The sequence below is a fragment of the Eutrigla gurnardus genome (genome assembly GCF_963514095.1).
Source record: "Eutrigla gurnardus genome assembly, chromosome: 13".
Lineage (NCBI taxonomy): Eukaryota > Metazoa > Chordata > Actinopteri > Perciformes > Triglidae > Eutrigla > Eutrigla gurnardus.
The window spans coordinates 8,008,169-8,026,526 of record NC_139936.1 but is presented as its reverse complement, the minus strand read 5'-3'; the positions used below and the strand labels follow the sequence as shown (position 1 = coordinate 8,026,526).

Below are 18,358 nucleotides of genomic sequence, written 5' to 3'. Positions count from 1 at the left end.
CCGACTACATTTGGCCAGGGATAAAATGAATCAAATAATATTTCACAAAAAATATAGGCTATTATGAAGTGCAGCAGAATGGAAAATGAAGTCAGATTGTCAGGCTACAAATACAAATAGTGTAGTTGAAGATATTCCACAGAACTCCGTTAGTTGTCTGTAAAACAGCATGGGTGATTAACTAGTGATCAGCTGATTCGAGCACGTCACGACCAGTTCTTGTGTTTGTTCTGGACTTCTGGCTAAACGCCGTTTATCGGCCCTTTTACCTGGCAGTGGGCGATGACCCGGATCTATCAGTAACACGTGCATCTCACGCGCCGCTACCTGGGTTCAATGAAGGTGACTGGTGTGCGCGTGCGTGCATGTGTGTGTGTGCATGTGTGTGTGTGTTGGTTCTCTCGGGGTGGGGTATGGCACACAGCCTCCTCTGGTGTCTCCATAAATCCACAGTGGAGGGTTGACAGCCTGTTGCTATCGTTTCAGCGGTAAGAGTGTGCCCGGACCAAAGAGATGGCTCTGCTAATGGAGCACCAGTTCAGACAGATGCCAGCTGACAGACAGGTGGAAACAAGACCTTTTCTGGAGGCTGTGTCATACCTTCCACCGTTCTTTGGTAAGTGGAGTTTTCCCAGTGTGACACAGTTCAGAGAGCATGTAGACAGACTCCACTGTCATTGCCTGGATAGAAGGTTGTGTGGGAATAAAGGTGAGGAAATAATGTGATGTCAGTGGCTGCAGAGAAAAGAGGCACCTCTATACACGAGTGTATTTTTATTCAGCTTATTATAAAGGTTGAGTTGTCAGTGTTGGACTGTTACTGTATGGGCCAGATTCATGGCACTGAATAAGGGATATTCATTCATTTGAATCACGTAGACTTGTACTGTATGATTTAAGCCAACTGGCTGTTTAATTGCAGGGTTTTATGTGACAGATGTCTCCTGCGTTAGACCTCTTTCCGCTCCATCTTTCAACTTTGATTAATAAACACAAAACTTGTTGTGAGGGAAATCTGTCACAACACTTCCATCAAACCTAATGAAACGATCTCGCTCTTTCCAATTGATAATCTTTTTTGGATCGTATTTCTCACCATCAAGCTGTCCACAATCCTTTAGCATGCATAATTTAATCCACTGGCCTGGATTTTAAGTTGTGAAAATTGATTAGTACGGTGTTGAGTTCCCCTTGCCCATTCACCGGCGGCATGCTGCACCAGGGCATCTTTGTGCGACTTCATTCTGTATTAATATGCCAAAGGTCCTCTATTGAATTTGCCATGTGAAACCCTTGAGAGGAACCAAGTCTGATGTCAGTATTAAGCTCTTTCCTCCTTGTCACCATTGTTTTTCCTGACCTAGAAATTTATTGGCCAACTTTCCTACAAGCCATTAAAGTCCTGCACACTTTCATAGTACATTCATTCAGGTGTTTTAAATTAGTTTTTGTCTACTTAGACCTCTTTCTCAGGACACTGTGGACAGTACTTCCCGACCTTTTAGGTTAAAACCTGTTTTAATGCAAGAAAATAGAGAACCGAACAATTGACATTATTTGTAACACAAAAGTATTAAAGGTCTTATTCATGTTTGTAAATTATATTAGTTTAATTTCAGTTAACTTTACTTTTCAGATGCATTGTCCCTTTTAACAGAAATCTTGTGTAGAGTCATAAAAGATGAAGATGCCTCCCAAATGAGATTTGTTGCCACCAGTGTTGTGGCGATGCATCACATTAGCACAATAGAGCAGACTTTGTCATGAGTAGTTTCCACCAACAGACTAGGAGCTGAAAGCTCTCCTTTGTGCCTCTGGGTCAACTCTAGATGTCCTATTGTTCGCTGTTCCGTCACCAAATACTCTAGTAGCCTAATTAAAGGACACCTAATTCACCTGGTAATACTGTGATGAATTGTCTGTGAAAACAGACAGCAGACACTGAATACGTAATCCATCATTGTGTAGTTATTGTAGGTCACAAGACAGTTTATCCACTTAAGTATGTTGCAAGTATTTCACTTAAAGAGGTACACCTTCTGGAAACCTCCTGTGTTTTAACTTCTCACCTCACCTCCGTTCCCCAGTTTAATGTACAGTCGCATTAATCAAGATGCTGATATTCTCATTAATGCTCAACATGTTTTGTTTGCATGTGTAGTTTTTTAATATTCTCAGTCATTCTCTGTGTAAATATGCCTCCTCAGACTGCCTTGGCTCGACTATCTTTGCACCAATAAAGGCAGACATATCTGGCAACATCACAGTAAGTGTGATCAATTCTTTCACGTGACCTGAGTTAAATCTGTGGCTCTGCTCTTACATTTCTTATTAACGCTCTAATGCAATAAAAAAAAGGTTCTGTTTTAACCCAATAGAAGATCAAGGCGGTTTTCGATACCAACCCGGGACGGTACAAGACACTCCAGCAGATTTTGGAGGCAGAGAAGGAAATGCATGGAGCAGAATGGCCCAAAGCTGGAGCAACGTTGGCACTTATGTGGCTTAAAAGGTTTGAGAAACTTTACACTCCACAGTTTACAGATTTTGGCACATATTCATGAATATTGTGAGCAAGGTCTTATGCATAATCACTGTGCACGCTTCTTTATCATCCAGGGGTCTAAGATTCATTCAAGTCTTCCTACAGAGCCTGGTGGATGGCGAAAAGGATGACAGCAACCCAAACCTTATCCGAGTCAATGTCACCAAAGCATATGAACTATCCCTGAAAAAGTATCATGGCTGGTTTGTGCAACAGTTCTTCAAGGTGAGCTCCGCATTGATAGAAATGTCTTTTATGAGAGATATAAGAGAACAGATGTATGAGTTTGTCTAGTTGATTTGGAAGGAACATACTGCCGAGCAAACAGAATTTAGAGTTGTGTATGAATTTGCCATTTTTATTTGCTTCTCCAGGCAGCTCTTTTCACGGCTCCATATAAGACAGATTTCCTGAAAGCCCTCTCCAAAGGTCGGGATGTCAAGGAAGAGGAATGCTTGGAAAAAATCCGAAAATTCCTCATCAACTTCACTGCCACTGTTGATGCTATTTATGATTTGTACAATAAGATGCACGCTGATCTCGATTACACAGTGTGACTACAAAGATATTCCTCTTTCCTCCAGTGATCCACTTAGTTTATGGAGTGATTTCCATCCGTGACATTACTCGCTTCAGGTTATCAGACAGCTCACAGTGGGAGTGTACTTACAACACTGTCGTTGACTTCCTTATTCCTTTCTCACTATTGTTTCACTTTGAGGCAAGTTCCCCAAAGCAACTGCAGAATAAAACATGTCTTTGTTTGCCAGATATTAATATTCAAGGTAACCATAACAAGAATCTAAGTGCTGCTCAGCAAATGTTTTTAAGACTATTACAAAAGCCTGAAGTGAGTGAGGTGTCTGATGTTGACAGATATAATTAGTCAACACTGAATATAATACAAAAATGTAATCTCTGCTGTAATAATTTGTTACTTTTAAAGTTATTTTGTAAAAATGTTTAATATCTTAAATTCAAAATGTTATTAATGTTCTCTATCCTGAGATAAGATAAGGGCAGATAGACTTTTAGATGCTTGGCAAAGCTGGATTAAATGTCAAATATGATATTTTGTGTTGGTGGCCTTTGGTTAATCAGTAGTTCATGTGCTGAAATGCTTGTCTGATGTGTCGCTTGAGGCTGAAATCATCTTGCAGTGTGTGTATAATGATAATGAACTAATCTTGTATTTTCAATGTATGTAAAACCATAATTTGCAATAAAAACATGCAATAATCCATGTGGTTTTCTTGTACATCTTGTACAATATTGTGCTTTTAACCCCACTAAAATTATTTTATACATAAGGTTACTTTTTATTACTTTTTTGACATGCTATAGTATGACTTTTTTTTTATGACTTTTCGACATAGAACTTTTCAACATACTTTACTATGAAATGATTTGATACATAAGGTTTATTTTTAATGCCTTTTTTTACATGCTATAGTTTGACCCTAGTTTTTACTTTTTCGACATGCTATAATATAACTTTTTTTCCAGACATATTTTACTATGACATTTTTAATGCTTTTTTTCGACATGTGATAGAATTACTTTTTTTTATGACTTTTTAAAGATTGTTTTCGACATGCTATAGAATGACTTTTTCTAATTACTTTTTTTGATATGTCGAAAAAATAGTATGTAGAAAAAGGCCCTAAAAAACTATTTTTTTACTAGTATAAGATGTCAAAAAAGTCATAGAATGCCGAAAAAAGAAGAAAAAAAAATTCATGTAATAGTATGTTGAAAAAAAGTCATAAAAAGTCATAGTATAGCATGGCGAAAAAAGTAAAAAAATAAATTAAAAAAATCATGCAGTAGTATTTTGATCAGGGTTCTGGTGTAGGCAGCGACCGTGTGTTTGTGTTTGCTTGTGTGGCCCTTCAGCCTTTTACTGACCTAATAATTCACACTGTTGTTACTCCCCAGCCTGTCTGCCTCTACAGCCTATCCTCCATAAGTCACGATGAAGCAGGTCCATAAAGGACAGGTGGGACAGCTGTTCCTGCTGAGTTACTGACACAGTAAATGATTTTCACAAAAAAATGTTGACAGGACTGGACTGTGCTCATTTTTTTAAATAACATGTGTACATAAAATAAATAAATAAAAAAACATTCAGCAATGTACATTTGAAAAAGACATGTCTGATGTGCTCCCTGGCTGAAGTTGGAGGGTTGGACATTGCTAATATAATGAATAAAGAATGCAGCGCGAGTTTGACTCCGCATGGTCCTAGTGCCTGCTGCTCTTCTTCTTCTTTCTTTCTTTTTTTTTTTATAAAAGTTTTCGGACTGTAACGTGGAGGGGTGGTCGCGGCCACTGTGGCCCAGCCCCCCTCCCCCCCGGTAAATCGCGCCCTAGGTGTGAAAGCATCCGTTGTTCGGGTGAGGTCAGCGGCGGTCGGACCCACCAATCACAGGGACGCTGTGATTTAGGCAAAGCGTTTGTGTCATCTGGTCCCATAAACCCGAGGAGGCAGCACTGGAGCGCTCAACACGAGAGGAAGAGAGACTAAATAAGTTTCAAACTATGGGAAAAAAGCTGAGGACTATTTGTCTTTTCTTAAGAAACACAACATAACAACAACAGATCGAGGTAAGTAAGACTTCTGATAGTTTCCACTGAATGCTTTCCAAGGGATCTAATCTCACATGAACTGGTTTGTGTGGGGGGGATAAATATTTAACTGACCTTCATTTTATAATTATTATTATAGATCTCGTTTGATTGACGAATATTCATCATGTATTTTGCTATAATTTAACAAGTTAACACTGTCTCTGTGTGGTTTGAGGCATCCAGCCTCTCCTGCTCTGGATAATGTCACATCAGCAGTGACAGTGAGCAGGAAGTCCCTCATCTCTGAGGCTTTACAATCACTCACATTACAAACTTTCACAAGGGAATTTCCACTTCCTGACCCAATAACTCGACATAAACTGAGCTTTTTAACTACTTTTTTTTTAAATTGTATTTTATTCACCATTCTGTTTTCCAGTCTGTTGGCTGACATCAGACACATCACCTAACTAAACCCTTTGCTCATCCTCTGTCATAGTTCATCAAGGGCAGTCTCTCTTTGTTCTCTTTTTTTTTTACTCCCAAATGCCCGTTGACTTGTAAAGGCATGGTAATCCCTGTGTGCCAGACAGGGTTGTGAATCATGCCTCCCCTTTGTGGGTCCCTAGTTTCCTTGTTTATGTTGCTCCTTTGCAGCACAGTCTGGTTTAGATAAGTTGTCAAAGTCTTGAAAAGACTCGGGGAAACTCTCTCATTCGAAAGGAAGCTTCAGGGGGAACATGTGAGGATGTCATGTTGTATAAATCCCCTTGAGAAAGCACACTGTAGCAGTAAAGTTTGGTTTGCCGGTGCAGAGAAGCAGCAGTTGTATTGAGCAAACATGCCCAGTGTTGAACACGCGGGTGGTGTGATTCTGCCTGCAAGAGAAAACACATCCTTCTGACCCATGACAGCCTGGATTCACAGCCATGTTATTGGTGTTGGCATCGGTCCCTTCCTACTTCTCCCTCATATATTCCATCCCCAAACGACAGAGCTCTTCTTATATCACCTACACATTTATTTTGTCTGTACTTCTGTGTCAGTTGTTTTTTTTGTTTGTTTCTCCAGGACGCCCACATGCTTCAGCATCACTTCCAGTTTACCCTGAAGAGGAATTTGGCACACCATTGTGATAAAAGGGATGAATGAGGTACAGAGTGGTTCAATTTAAGTGGGATTTTCAGGAAGGGGAGAATTGTAGTCTTAATATAATTAGTTCTCCAATTAGTTATCGTAGTACAAAAATCTTAAACAGATCAATTAAGAATATCCAAAGGTTCCCTGTTGAGTTTAAAGAAAATGTACCTTTTACTAGTGTCATGGAGCTGTTTTTCTCACACCATGAACTATACTTTTCTGACTACCTAAAGGCCACGCAGCTCACCCAGAACCTTTTTGTTTTATTCCAGGGCCGTTCTGCTCTCCTAAGAAGGTGCCACCTTGCCTTGTCCAAGGCCGACACCCTCGGCTCTGTTCATGCCAATGCTGCTCTCTCTCTGGACTCAGGTGATGGCGGCGCCGCTCAGCCTGAGAGCGATGCCGCGCTCGCCCTGTCGGAGTTCTCCCACCTGTTTGAGAACGAGGACAGCGCCCCGTCAACTCAGGACACGAGTCAGGAGTCGGCCCCGGAGCTGGTTCAGCCAGACGGCAAACAGAACTTGCGTATGAAGTTCCAGGGTGCTTTCAAGAAGGGCATTTCCACCCATATGGACCTATTGGAATCCACCATATACGAGTCAAATGTGGTTCCAGGTCCCAAGAAAGCACCCATGGACTCACTCTTTGACTATGGTACCTACAGGAACACCAGCAATCAGAAGCGCCGCAGGAAGAAGCTCCCAAGAGGGTGAGGAGGGGCTCACAGTCTCTAAAATATAATTCATATGTTTCCAGCACTTAATAATTGTGTGTTCCTTCAGACCTTTTAGTTTAGGCTGTGTGGCTCAACAGAAGTGAACCTAGGCTGGATTCTTTCCCAGGGACAACAGGGCTGGTTTGGAAAAATGTTGTCATGAAAATGAAAACCTTCTACAGCTACCACTCTGTAGACAGAGGTGTGCCACAGGAGGAAGTATGCACACACACACCCACACATACCCAAGGTGGACTAAGCGGTCCCTCATTCAGTCCATTCACTGAGCTAACAGAGAGCATGTTGTTGGTGCCCCTGCAGCCGTTGAGGTAATATTTAGGCTGGCCTACCTGTCCAATACACACAGAGGTCTATTTACTGGAGCACCAAAGGGTGTGGATGATTACTTCAAAGACGGTTTGTGCATCAAACACCCATTCAAATCTGGATTTTCTGTCAATTAAATGGAAAAGGAAGCCATGTATTCAAAGGGAGCTCAACAGATTTGGTTATTAATTTGCATCTTACAGTGAATGTGCGACATCATGTCATGTTTATATGTCCTCGTAGTAAAACCGAGACGTCCTGTGATGAAGGTCCGAGTTCAGACCCACCGAAAGTCATGAAAATGTTCAACCGCTCCATCCTCTTCGACTGCGTGTCACGTGCAGACCCCGTGGCCCTCGAGGGCCTGTTGGAGTACCTGCAAAGTCACGAAAAGAGGTTAACTGATGAGGAGTTCAAAGGTGAGACTGTAGAAGCAACATTTCATAGAAGCAACATTGTTGTTATGAAACTCTTGCCCCCTTTCACAAAGTTCTTCTTCTTAAATGTTGTCCTCGCTCTAAAGCAGAAACTCTGATTTATCTAGCGATGGTTTTACCTTTGGCCTATTGCAGCTTCCCCTGTTCCTCTCCCTCTTTTGTTTTTGGCTCGGCAGGATGTGATAGGGGAAGAGGTGGAGTTGAGTCTTTGTCCTGCTAGAGGCCGGCTCAAGGAAAGCGTCCTGAGGCTTATAACAAGGAGCAGAGAGAAATAACAGCAAACTGACATCTCCTTCAGATAGTTAAACAGCTTTTTTTTCTTCAAAAGGACTAAAAATAGTGAATGGCTTTCTTGACCCCTATCTTTTACGGTTTGATCTTATGAACCCTACTTTCCCAACACTCTTTATCTTCTTCTGTATGTAGCTGACTCATTCCCAGTACATTTAGAGCAACACACCAGTAGGTCACAACTCATATGACAGGCGATTAACAACCAGGGCTTCCTTTAACCCAGCGGGTACTTCTGCAGCTGCCACTTGTGGAAACATTGTGTGAAATGATTTCAAAGTAAATCATAATTTTGAGCAAGCAGAAAAAATGAATAACAATATCAAGTTTTTTTTTGCCACCAGAGCTGTCCACGGGTAAGACGTGTCTGCCTAAAGCCCTGTTGAACCTTTACGGTGGGCAGAACGTCACCATCCCACTGCTGGTGGACATAGCGGAGAAGACCGGAAACCTCCGAGAGTTCATAAATACGCCCTTCAGGGATGTCTACTACAGAGGTATGGACATGACCCAATAATGATGACATGCAGCTACGTCTATTGTTATTTAAAGGAGTTGAATTTTGTAGTTTTATACAAGACTGTGATCCCGTCATTTTCCACCGAGTTGAAGCTGGCAAACAGTGTTTTGTTGAGAGTTACTGTAGCCTGTCTGGCTGGTGGTTGATTATGAGGAAAAGACGGTATTTACATTATGTACAGTGACTATTTACAGCTCTCTAATTGAGAAGATCCAGGCCTCATCCCTAATGGGTTATATAATATATATAATTATCTCCTGGAATACATTATTTCAGCTGCTATTTATTCAAAAGATCATGGGACACCAACAGTACCGTTGTATACCATTAAATGTTTTTGTATTATCGTGTTTTCTTTGCATTGTCAGGCCAGACGGCGCTGCACATAGCCATAGAGCGACGCTGTAAGCAGTATGTGGAGCTGCTGGTGGAGATAGGAGCTGATGTTCACGCCCAGGCCAGGGGACGCTTCTTCCAGCCCAGAGACGAGGGGGGCTACTTCTACTTTGGTAATGACCTTTGTCAGCACATCGATCTAGTGTGAAAACCAAAAGAGTTCATCGTGCTTCTGCCGTTTCGTTTTCAGCAAACGTTTAATCTATTTGAGGTGTTGGAATAGATTAAACGGTCACAGGAAGATGTGTTTTTTTCTCTCCTTCATACGGTGGCAATGATGTGGTGCGTCTGTGGTTTCTATGACTTCAGTTTCCACACTGCCTCTGTGTTTCTGCTTCTACTCACAAGTGGTTATTCTGTCTTTTACGACACAGAGTTGACATCAATGCGTCGTGCAGTACAGTGCCTGCCAAGATTAAATAGTTGGGTATGGCAGAGAAACTTAAGACCCCACCCTTTTAACGGGGCAGGTCTTGGCTGAGCAAACACAGTCAGGATCCTGTCGTGGTCCAGAGAAGTCCACCTCATGACCAAACATTTTCTAAAGTATCGTACAAGCAACCGTTATTAGTGGTGTTTCCAAAAACACAGGAAAAGACAAGCATTATGTCATACGTTCAAGAGGTTGTCACGCTCGAAGAAAAGTAAACATCCTCTGCTGACCCTCCCCTGGGCAGGACTAGGACTTAGAGCCTGAGAAGTCAACTCAACACTGCCCTCTATGGCATCTGTCGAGGCACAACCGCCTACATCACACTGTGGACCCCAGAAACAAAAAAAGATGTTTAGCTTTCCTTTTCAGCCTTCTGAAGATAATTATAGCAGATATAATTGATTTTAATGTTATTTAAAAAAAAAAAAACACTGAAAGAAAGTCTTGTTACGAACTACCGTTTTATTTTTTTACCCAACCCAATTTTAAGGATTGTTTATTTGATTACATTCATGCGTTGTATTTCTCACTCATCACAGAGGAGATGATTTCTATTTGCACTTAGCACGGTTGTCATTCCCAAATCCCTGCGTGTCCGGGCACAGTGTGAGTAATTTGCTGCGGAGCTTTGCAGCGAGGTGAACAGGAACCTGGCAGGGCTGATGGCTAATGGGATTTAGACTCACGCTAACACTCTGCATGCACCCGTGCAAATCCATGAAGAGGAGCGTTTCTATGTGAGGTGACAAAGTAATCTGTCACCCATGGCAACGGCTCATTTTCAGCAGCTGCTTTTGGCACTGTGGCCTCATTGCGCCCCTCCCTCAAACAACTGCTAATTGTGCTGTTTTCATAGCGGGGATTTAAGTCAGATCTTTGATCCATGTTTAGTATGCTTTGCAAAAACACACAGACGCCAGCTACAGTTCTTAATTAACCCTCCTGTTGATGTGGTATTTTTAATCTGAAAATACAGTTCTTTTAATCTCCTGTGAATTCAGGATGAGCATCTCTCTGTCTCTCCGTCTGTCTGCCTAGGTGAGCTGCCGCTCTCCCTGGCTGCATGCACCAACCAGCCTGACATAGTGCACTACCTGACTGAGAATCCACACAAGAAGGCCGACCTGCGGCGCCAGGATTCACGTGGAAACACGGTGCTGCACGCTCTGGTGCACATCGCAGACAACACCAAGGACAACACGCGCTTCCTCACAAAGATGTACGACCTGCTGTTAATCAAGAGCGCCAAGCTCTACCCAGACTGCAGCCTGGAGACAGTGTTCAACAATGATGGCATGTCACCCCTCATGATGGCCGCCAAACTGGGCAAGATCGGGGTAGGGACCATTCCACATCAGTGTGTCAGGCGACATCAGCGTAGTGAAAGAAGTTTTCGCCATTATTAAGTTATTAGGTCGAATGTCAGAAGGTCAAATTCTGCAAACTCCTCCAGGTTTTTCAGCACATCATCCGACGTGAGATCAAAGATGAGGAAGTTCGTCATCTGTCACGCAAGTTTAAGGACTGGGCATACGGGCCGGTGTACTCCTCCCTCTATGATCTGTCTTCACTGGACACATGTGGAGAGGAACCGTCTGTGTTGGAAATCCTCGTCTACAACAGCCGCAATGAGGTGACTAAGTTCATGCTTTTAAAAAATGTTGTTTCTCTCAAGATCTGAGTATTAATAGCAGCAAGGCATAACATGTTTGGGTGTGTGCAAAGATGATTTATTACATAACATCAGCGTCGTGTCTCTGGTCCTGTTGTCAGAACCGCCATGAGATGCTGGCAGTGGAGCCCATCAATGAGCTGTTGAGGGCAAAATGGCAGAAGTTTGCCGCCGTCACCTTTTACATCAGCGTGGTCTCCTACCTCACCACCATGATCATCTTCACCCTCGTGGCTTATTACCACCCAACACAGGGCACGGTGGGTGTGAAACAACCACTAGATCTCATAGGAACAGATCAATAATTCATCATATGAAATTGTTGAATGTGCCCATGCAGCACTGAATCGTCAGGATATTATAAGAACATACATTATATCAGCTAGCAAATGTTTTGCATATTTAGTATGTATGTAGTATATAGTGCATACGAATCCTTTAACTCACGTTTTTTTTCCTTTCGTCTTATCGCTGACATGATATATTTTGTGTATATATATTTATATATATGTTTTATTTCCTCCTTCCTTCCAGCCTCCGTACCCTTACACTACATCCTCGGACTACCTGCGTATGGCAGGAGAAATTGTCACCTTGGCATCAGGAATCTTCTTCTTCCTCACCAATGTCAGTCAATCCTCTGAATCCTCTTTGTTTGATCATTCGTTGCTCGGTGCTCTTGCATCAAACTCAAACCTGTAACAACAGTGTTTTCATTTTAGAACTGTCTCCCCTGTTCTCTGCAGATTAAGGACCTGTTCTTGAAGAAGTGCCCCGGGGTGAAGTCCTTATTTATTGATGGATCCTTTCAACTGCTGTAGTAAGTCTCCCCTCTCCATCCTTGGTCCCTCGTCTTCCTCACCTCTGCTCTAAAAGCTCTTGCTGACTGTTACTCCAGGCACATTTTGCATCCTCTAAATTAAGTCATCTAATTAATTTCTCCACCTCCTCCCTGGCCCTGTTTTATACTTTAATTTAATCAATGATCCAAATAAAGGGCAGGAAATGTCAAGCACCTCTCTGAACCGTGTTAATATAAATCATTAGCAACTTGGCTGTGATGTCTACATTCTGCTCAAAATGCCAGCAATCAGTGTCTTCTTGCCTCCATCAAACGTCCTGTCTGTCCTCTCCAGCTTCATCTACTCTGTGCTCATTGTAGTCACAGCTGCTCTCTACCTGTCTGGCATTAAGGCCTATGTGTCTGTGATGGTGTTTGCACTTGTCCTGGGCTGGATGAACACGCTTTACTTCACCAGAGGCCTGAAGCTCACCGGCACCTACAGCATCATGATCCAGAAGGTGATATAATGGAGGAAATTAACTCAGATAAATTCATTAACCTACAATGTCTTACCTCTCTTATGTTTATGGTTTACAGATCCTATTCAAAGACCTTTTCAGATTTCTACTGGTGTACGTTCTCTTCATGATTGGATATGCATCAGGTAGGCTTATGGTCACCTTTAACAACCAGCAGGTGAAGGTCAGCATTACCAACAGGGATAGTTTGACATTTAGGAATCAGGAGATATCAATAACACTCCATTGACTTAAATTAAGCCACAGTCACAAGGTTGTTAGCTTATCTTAGCATAAAGGAAAGTCGAAGCTAAGCTAAATGTCTAATTATTTATTATTAGAATTAACGTATAAGAGTGGTATCGATCTCCCCATCGCGTGATCAATAAAGTTTATCTCATCTCATCTTGAAGCAAATAAGCACCTTTCCCCAAATGTTGAACTGTTCCTTTAAGTGCTCGTGACACATGACCCAACCTCCTCTATTTCCACCCCACAGCACTGGTGTCCCTGCTGACACCGTGTCCTCCCCTGGGCACAGAGTGTGACGGGGGCTGCCCCACCTATCCCAACTGCAGAGACCCGGACACCTTCAGTTCCTTCCTGCTGGACCTCTTTAAGCTGACCATCGGGATGGGAGAACTGGACATGGTCCAGAGTGCACAGTATCCCGCAGTCTTCCTCATTCTGTTGGTCACCTACATCATCCTCACGTTTGTCCTGCTGCTAAACATGTTGATCGCTTTGATGGGGGAGACGGTGGGGCAGGTGTCGAAGGAGAGCAAGAAGATCTGGAAGCTTCAGGTGAGCCTAGTTACCTATACTTATCCAGTATATTAGACTTGAAAGCTCCACATTTAACAGACATTGAGTACATTTAAGTACATTGTGCTGATAATGCCTCTCTCTTTTACTATGTGGTATCAATAGTTTTACCTAGAAGTGAAGAACAAAGTTTTGAGTAGGCCTCTCTTCCCAGTTAGAGAGAGGGTGAAAATGAAAGATAATGGCGATTGCCTCGGGCCCCCAATTCACAGAATCCGCCCCTGAGTGAAAACACCGAAGTCATGGTTGACTCCTGGTCATTTCCAAATCGGTGTAGCTATTAGTGGCTTGCTTTGACGTAATAAAGTAGAGCATGGATGTAATTAGCTGGGGGATTTTTGGGGTTATTAGACAAGAGGAAATACAGTGTTACTCACAGCGACACATCAGTTGAATACACTCTGGTTGGATTCTTCTTCTGGTGGACTATCAGCTTGTTGGTGATTCCAGGGAAGTAGAAGAACTTCAGTGAGTCAGTTAGAAGTTCAGTCAGTTTGAACTCGGGTCAGTGGGCGGAGTCAAAGGTGTGCACTCGGACAGGTGAGGTTAGGACAGGTTGACTTCTCACTTCTCCAAATGTGTTGTTGTGCCCTCTGGCGTCTCGGAGAATACTGCAACAACACAATGAGCACAATGTTTGAAATACGATGAGTCTGTCTCACAACCTGGACAACTAAAACCCAAACTACCTGCATGGCTCACAACAAAAATATGTTTGTCATTTGAGTGTCTTGGATAGTGTAATTAAACATGATGTGTACTCTCACAGTGGGCAACGACCATCTTGGACATCGAGCGCTCTTTCCCGGTCTGCCTTCGCAGGTCTTTCCGCGCCGGGGAGATGGTGACGGTGGGGAAGAGCTGGGACGGCACACCTGACCGACGCTGGTGCTTCAGGTATACGACGCACGGCTCATAATCACCAGACCACCTCGAAGAAAACGGTCTAACACAATGGTGGTCTCGTTGTATCAGGGTGGACGAAGTGAACTGGTGCCACTGGAATCAGAACCTGGCAATAATCAACGAGGACCCCGGCAAGAATGAGACGTGCCAAGCCAACGGGCTGCAGCAGAGTGTCAGAGCCTTGCGGAGAGGTGAGACTCTCACTGCGCTCTTATACATAAATATATGGGCCTATTGCACACTAACTAATCCATGCAGTTCAAAGAAAACCCTTCTGTTTGACCTTTCTCCCTCCAGACCGCTGGTCCACGGTGGTTCCGCGGGTGATGGAGTTGAGTAAGGGTCCGCGGCCCCGGGATCTGGTGGTGGAGATGGAGCCACTGGCGCCCAGGCACTGAGGCCTGCAGACGGCCAGTTCTTCCAAAGAGACAGCAGTGAGCCATCAGCACCAGTGAGATCACTCTGCCGGGGACGATTTAGCCAATAACTGTACTCATTTACACAGATTTCATGTGCCCTTTGTTCAGAGAAGGTATAGGAAATATTACAGCCTGTCAGTGTGATAGAGGAGAGGACTGATGGAATACCCAAAACAGAGTTAAAACACGCGGGTGAGGTACAAAAAAATATAAGCAAAAGTAGCATTAAGGACTCGCCAGCTGTAATTAGTTTTTTTCAACAACACTTATTATACATATGTACTGTACATCTGCATTTCAGACATCAGTGGCTGATCACTCAGGGATTCAAGTCAACATTTCTGCATTTCCAGTCTCATTATATTTGTGCAGAAAACAGAATCGTGGGTTTTCTAATAGCGAGCAGAAACATAATTACTGTGTGATTGCATTCACGGCGTAAGCAGAAGCTTTGATAGAAGCGCCATCTACAGATCTTATCACAATGATAGATATTCTTCCAGGAAGCATTGCAATAGATATTCATAGAATGTTGCTTTTTTTATTTACTTGCTTTATATTTCAGAGCTCCCTATATGATGTATCATAAAGATGATGTTGTATATGATAATTTAATGTTTATTGTTCAAGCTATGGGGTTTCAGTGTATGGAGACACTATAAAGTGTATTTTCCCCCGTTTTCTGCACCGTATTAATCAAACAGTTTCAAAGTCTCAGACTTGGACCGCTAGCTCAGGCAGCCCAGCTTTTATTTGAACTGAAACAATGCACTATGCCAATTTGTGATGTGTGCATTATTATATGAACACAAAGACATTGTTCTGAACAAGATGGGCAGGATGAGCAGGTTATAGTTGTCAAGCAAATATGCAAATGCGAGACAATAGCCTTCCTTGTTATGGTTTGTCTTTGAATTTCCAGAGTTATTGTTCCTTTGCAGCTGGGGTATTTGCATAATCAACTCTCAGGCCTTGCCATTATGTGCTTCTCCATATTTGCTGCAGTATTTTCATTGCAATTGGCTCCTTGCCCTATAGAGCATCATATGGATGCGCAACTACTGTATGTATACATTTGTGTGTTCTTGTACTACATGACATGGTTTGATTAAGAGCAAATAGACCAGACAATTAATTTTCACAGATTAATTGCTGTTGAAGGTCACAGGTAGTTGTTCACTATGTGTACATTATCTTTTTTTTAAAGAGAGGCATTTTTATATTGTTTTTACATTACATTTGCACAGAACAATAAACACTGTATTCTTTTTGTGAAACACACATTAATCTGTCTTCCAATAATTGCACAGAAATATGAGATTTCCTTTTTTCTGTAGATGTTTTACAATAAGTATTTAAAGGATTGATTGCATTATTTTATACGAGGACATTTGCTACTAAACAGCATCAGCCAGAATTTATTTAATTTGACCAGATGTCCCAAATACATTTTTGAGGTAAAGTAAAACGGTGACCCGGTTATATTACTAAAGTTAAAAATCGTATTTTTTTTGTGTGTTTTCTTTTTTTAATTGTTTTTTTTTTTTTACAAAATGCATAATCATTGTATTCCACAATAAACCTAATTCTCAAAAACTAAGAATTTTGAGTTCTGTTAATTGTCATATGCAGTTCCTTCTCTGGCCTACTGATGGCTGCAGAGCTCTAAATTTCTCTGCGGCGTTGCATGTAGATCCCAGTTGAGGCAGACAAGTGTCAGCTGTGTCTACTCCTGTAGAAAATGTATGGGTTCGGGTTTGGGTTCCTTCTGTGTGGAGTTTGCATGTTCTCCCCGTGTAAGCGTGGGTTCTCTTCCGGGTTCTCCGGCTTCCTCCCACAGTCCAAAGACATGCAGGATGGGGATAGGTTCATTGATGACTCTAAATTACCCGTAGGTGTGAATATGAGAGTGAATGGTTGTTTGTCTCTATATGTTAGCCCTGTGATAGACTGGTTACCTGTCCAGGGTGTACCCTGCCTTCGCCCAATGACAGCTGGGATCGCCTCCAGCCCCCCCGCAACCCTGAATACAGGTTAAGCGGTAGACGATGGATGGATGGATATTTATATATAGAGGCTATATGTAGCGTGTGTGTGTGTGTGTGTGTGTGTGTGTGTGTGGAACTATACCTGTACATATTAAATCATCAGGGCTAACTGTTATTAGCACTCTAACATTTAATAGGTCATGGTTTGTAGAATGCAGTCTGCTTCCTGTGGATCTCAGGTCTGGTTGACCTCACAGTAACACCTGGCCAGTAATTATGGGCTTTTGCCTTCCTAATGACACCACAGGCTGGTAACAATTTATGAACTTCTTCACTGCTTTTCACCTCTGATCATTACACCTCCACCTCCACCTCCACCTCACGTTTTCGTTATTAAATGCTACAGCGGTGATTCCCACTCATGATAACTGGATCCTCACCCCCTCACCTCCCATCCTCCTCCTCCTCTCTTCCCACTCTGAGGCCGGCACTGCTGAAGGACACAGGGAATCTCTCACCACCTCAGAGAAGAGGCTAATCCTCTTTGCCCCAACTTTAACTGGGCCACTAATCCTCCAGGTTTATCTAAGCAGTGAGCACCTACGCTGCTGACAAGTTGGCCTGCCCTCCTCCCCGCAGCCTGTTAAGTAGGGCAGGGCTCGGTCCTGCAAGTGTCACTGTCAGCAACTCTGGAACCACACACTCGCACAGGAAGTGTGAGCTGTTAACAAAATGGCTTACTTGCTTGCAGCATGTATGTGCTCGCCGCCACAAATGTGTCTCAACAAACCAAAGCGGGATCATGTTGTAACGGCCCTCAGTTAGCAACCGCCCATTAGGGAAAGACGACAGCCTCGGCCAAAGGTTTCCAGTAAACTATCTAGCTTAGATATTGGCAGTACAAATTGTTCAGCTATTGTCCAGACAGTTAAGCTTTAAGGTGTTTAGGCTGATGAGTCCCGGATACCGGGTTGGACTCGGGCCAACTCATCCTTTATTCACTAACCAACAGTCCAGACTGTCTGATGGCTTCAAGTACAACATTCAGCGTCTGCCCGAGCTCCAACAGCCTGACAGAGTGGGAAGCCTCCCAACGTATCGGTCACACTCTCACTAAACATTTCACTGACTAACATTGCAAAAGAGGCTGCTGGATCATCACTGAATAATGTATTGGCTTATAAGACAAAGACATACATTAAGGGCAGCTAAAAACAGTTTTCTCATAGATTTTAGTCGGTGCCTAGAAATCCCCTCCCCAGTGAAATATTCCACCCAGGTGTGGTATTTCTAAATAGAACGAGCAATCACTGGAAGCACTGGGAGATGAGGAGCCAGGAGACATATTGGTTAGGTGGCGTGTGATATGACCTTTCGGTTCATCTCAGATGAAACAAGGCTGCTGAACCCGAGATGATTCAGAGTGTCTAAACTGACAGGCGAGGGCACGGCCGCGGCGGAGCGTCAGCCTGCTGCCCGGCTGCACGGCCTCTATAGGCATCTCTTATGATTTATTGTGAAATTGCCAGGGACTCAATGTGGCGTGCAGGTGAATGAGTTTTGCTAATAAGAGAAGCATTTCTGCTCCACGGAGCTCTTTTTCTGTCTGAGCGAGCATCTATGAAATCAGTGTGCAGCCATCGCAATACCGTACGCTCGGGTGGAGGCGGCTGGCTCATCAGTCTACGGTTATCTGATGTTTTAGGTGGGTGGAGGAGTTGGGATCGAGGAGAGAAGGAGGGAAGCGTCAATATTGAGTTCTTGAAGGTACCTATGTTGTTATACATTTAGATTGAGCGTATGTTGTGCTCCTCATCCACAGGAAGTGGACTTATAGTGAGACCTAGAAACGCAAATGAACCAAAAAAACC

At 43.0% G+C, this 18,358-nt stretch overlaps 2 protein-coding genes across 2 annotated transcripts; both read left to right on the top strand.

The window, feature by feature from the left end:
* The first annotated feature begins 416 nt into the window (after positions 1-416).
* On the top strand, positions 417-3,767 carry gltpa (glycolipid transfer protein a). The gene is made up of 5 exons (XM_084023935.1): positions 417-616; positions 2,208-2,266; positions 2,379-2,512; positions 2,620-2,770; positions 2,920-3,767. The coding sequence occupies exons 1-5, from the start codon at positions 514-516 to the stop codon at positions 3,100-3,102; spliced, it is 630 nt and encodes a 209-aa protein (XP_083880061.1). The 5' UTR covers positions 417-513; the 3' UTR covers positions 3,103-3,767.
* Positions 3,768-4,999: 1,232 nt separating this feature from the next.
* Positions 5,000-16,113, top strand: trpv4 (transient receptor potential cation channel, subfamily V, member 4). The gene is made up of 17 exons (XM_084023904.1): positions 5,000-5,152; positions 6,188-6,269; positions 6,529-6,965; positions 7,542-7,717; positions 8,371-8,523; positions 8,915-9,055; positions 10,414-10,712; positions 10,829-11,008; positions 11,149-11,307; positions 11,582-11,674; positions 11,794-11,867; positions 12,184-12,349; positions 12,429-12,495; positions 12,849-13,153; positions 13,944-14,071; positions 14,150-14,271; positions 14,378-16,113. Exons 2-17 carry the CDS (start codon positions 6,261-6,263, stop codon positions 14,476-14,478), a joined length of 2,610 nt encoding a protein of 869 aa, XP_083880030.1. The 5' UTR covers positions 5,000-5,152; positions 6,188-6,260; the 3' UTR covers positions 14,479-16,113.
* The last annotated feature ends 2,245 nt before the right edge of the window (positions 16,114-18,358 follow it).

Excerpts from the sequence above, each read along its gene's own strand:
- gltpa (XM_084023935.1), top strand. The coding sequence starts at position 514 with ATGGCTCTGCTAATGGAGCACCAGTTCAGACAGATGCCAGCTGACAGA. Across the intron at positions 2,267-2,378 it reads ACATATCTGGCAACATCACA|AAGATCAAGGCGGTTTTCGA; the intron begins GTAAGTGTGATC and ends TTAACCCAATAG. Across the intron at positions 2,513-2,619 it reads GCACTTATGTGGCTTAAAAG|GGGTCTAAGATTCATTCAAG; the intron begins GTTTGAGAAACT and ends TTTATCATCCAG.
- trpv4 (XM_084023904.1), top strand. Across the intron at positions 8,524-8,914 it reads CAGGGATGTCTACTACAGAG|GCCAGACGGCGCTGCACATA; the intron begins GTATGGACATGA and ends TTGCATTGTCAG. Across the intron at positions 14,072-14,149 it reads GACCGACGCTGGTGCTTCAG|GGTGGACGAAGTGAACTGGT; the intron begins GTATACGACGCA and ends TCGTTGTATCAG.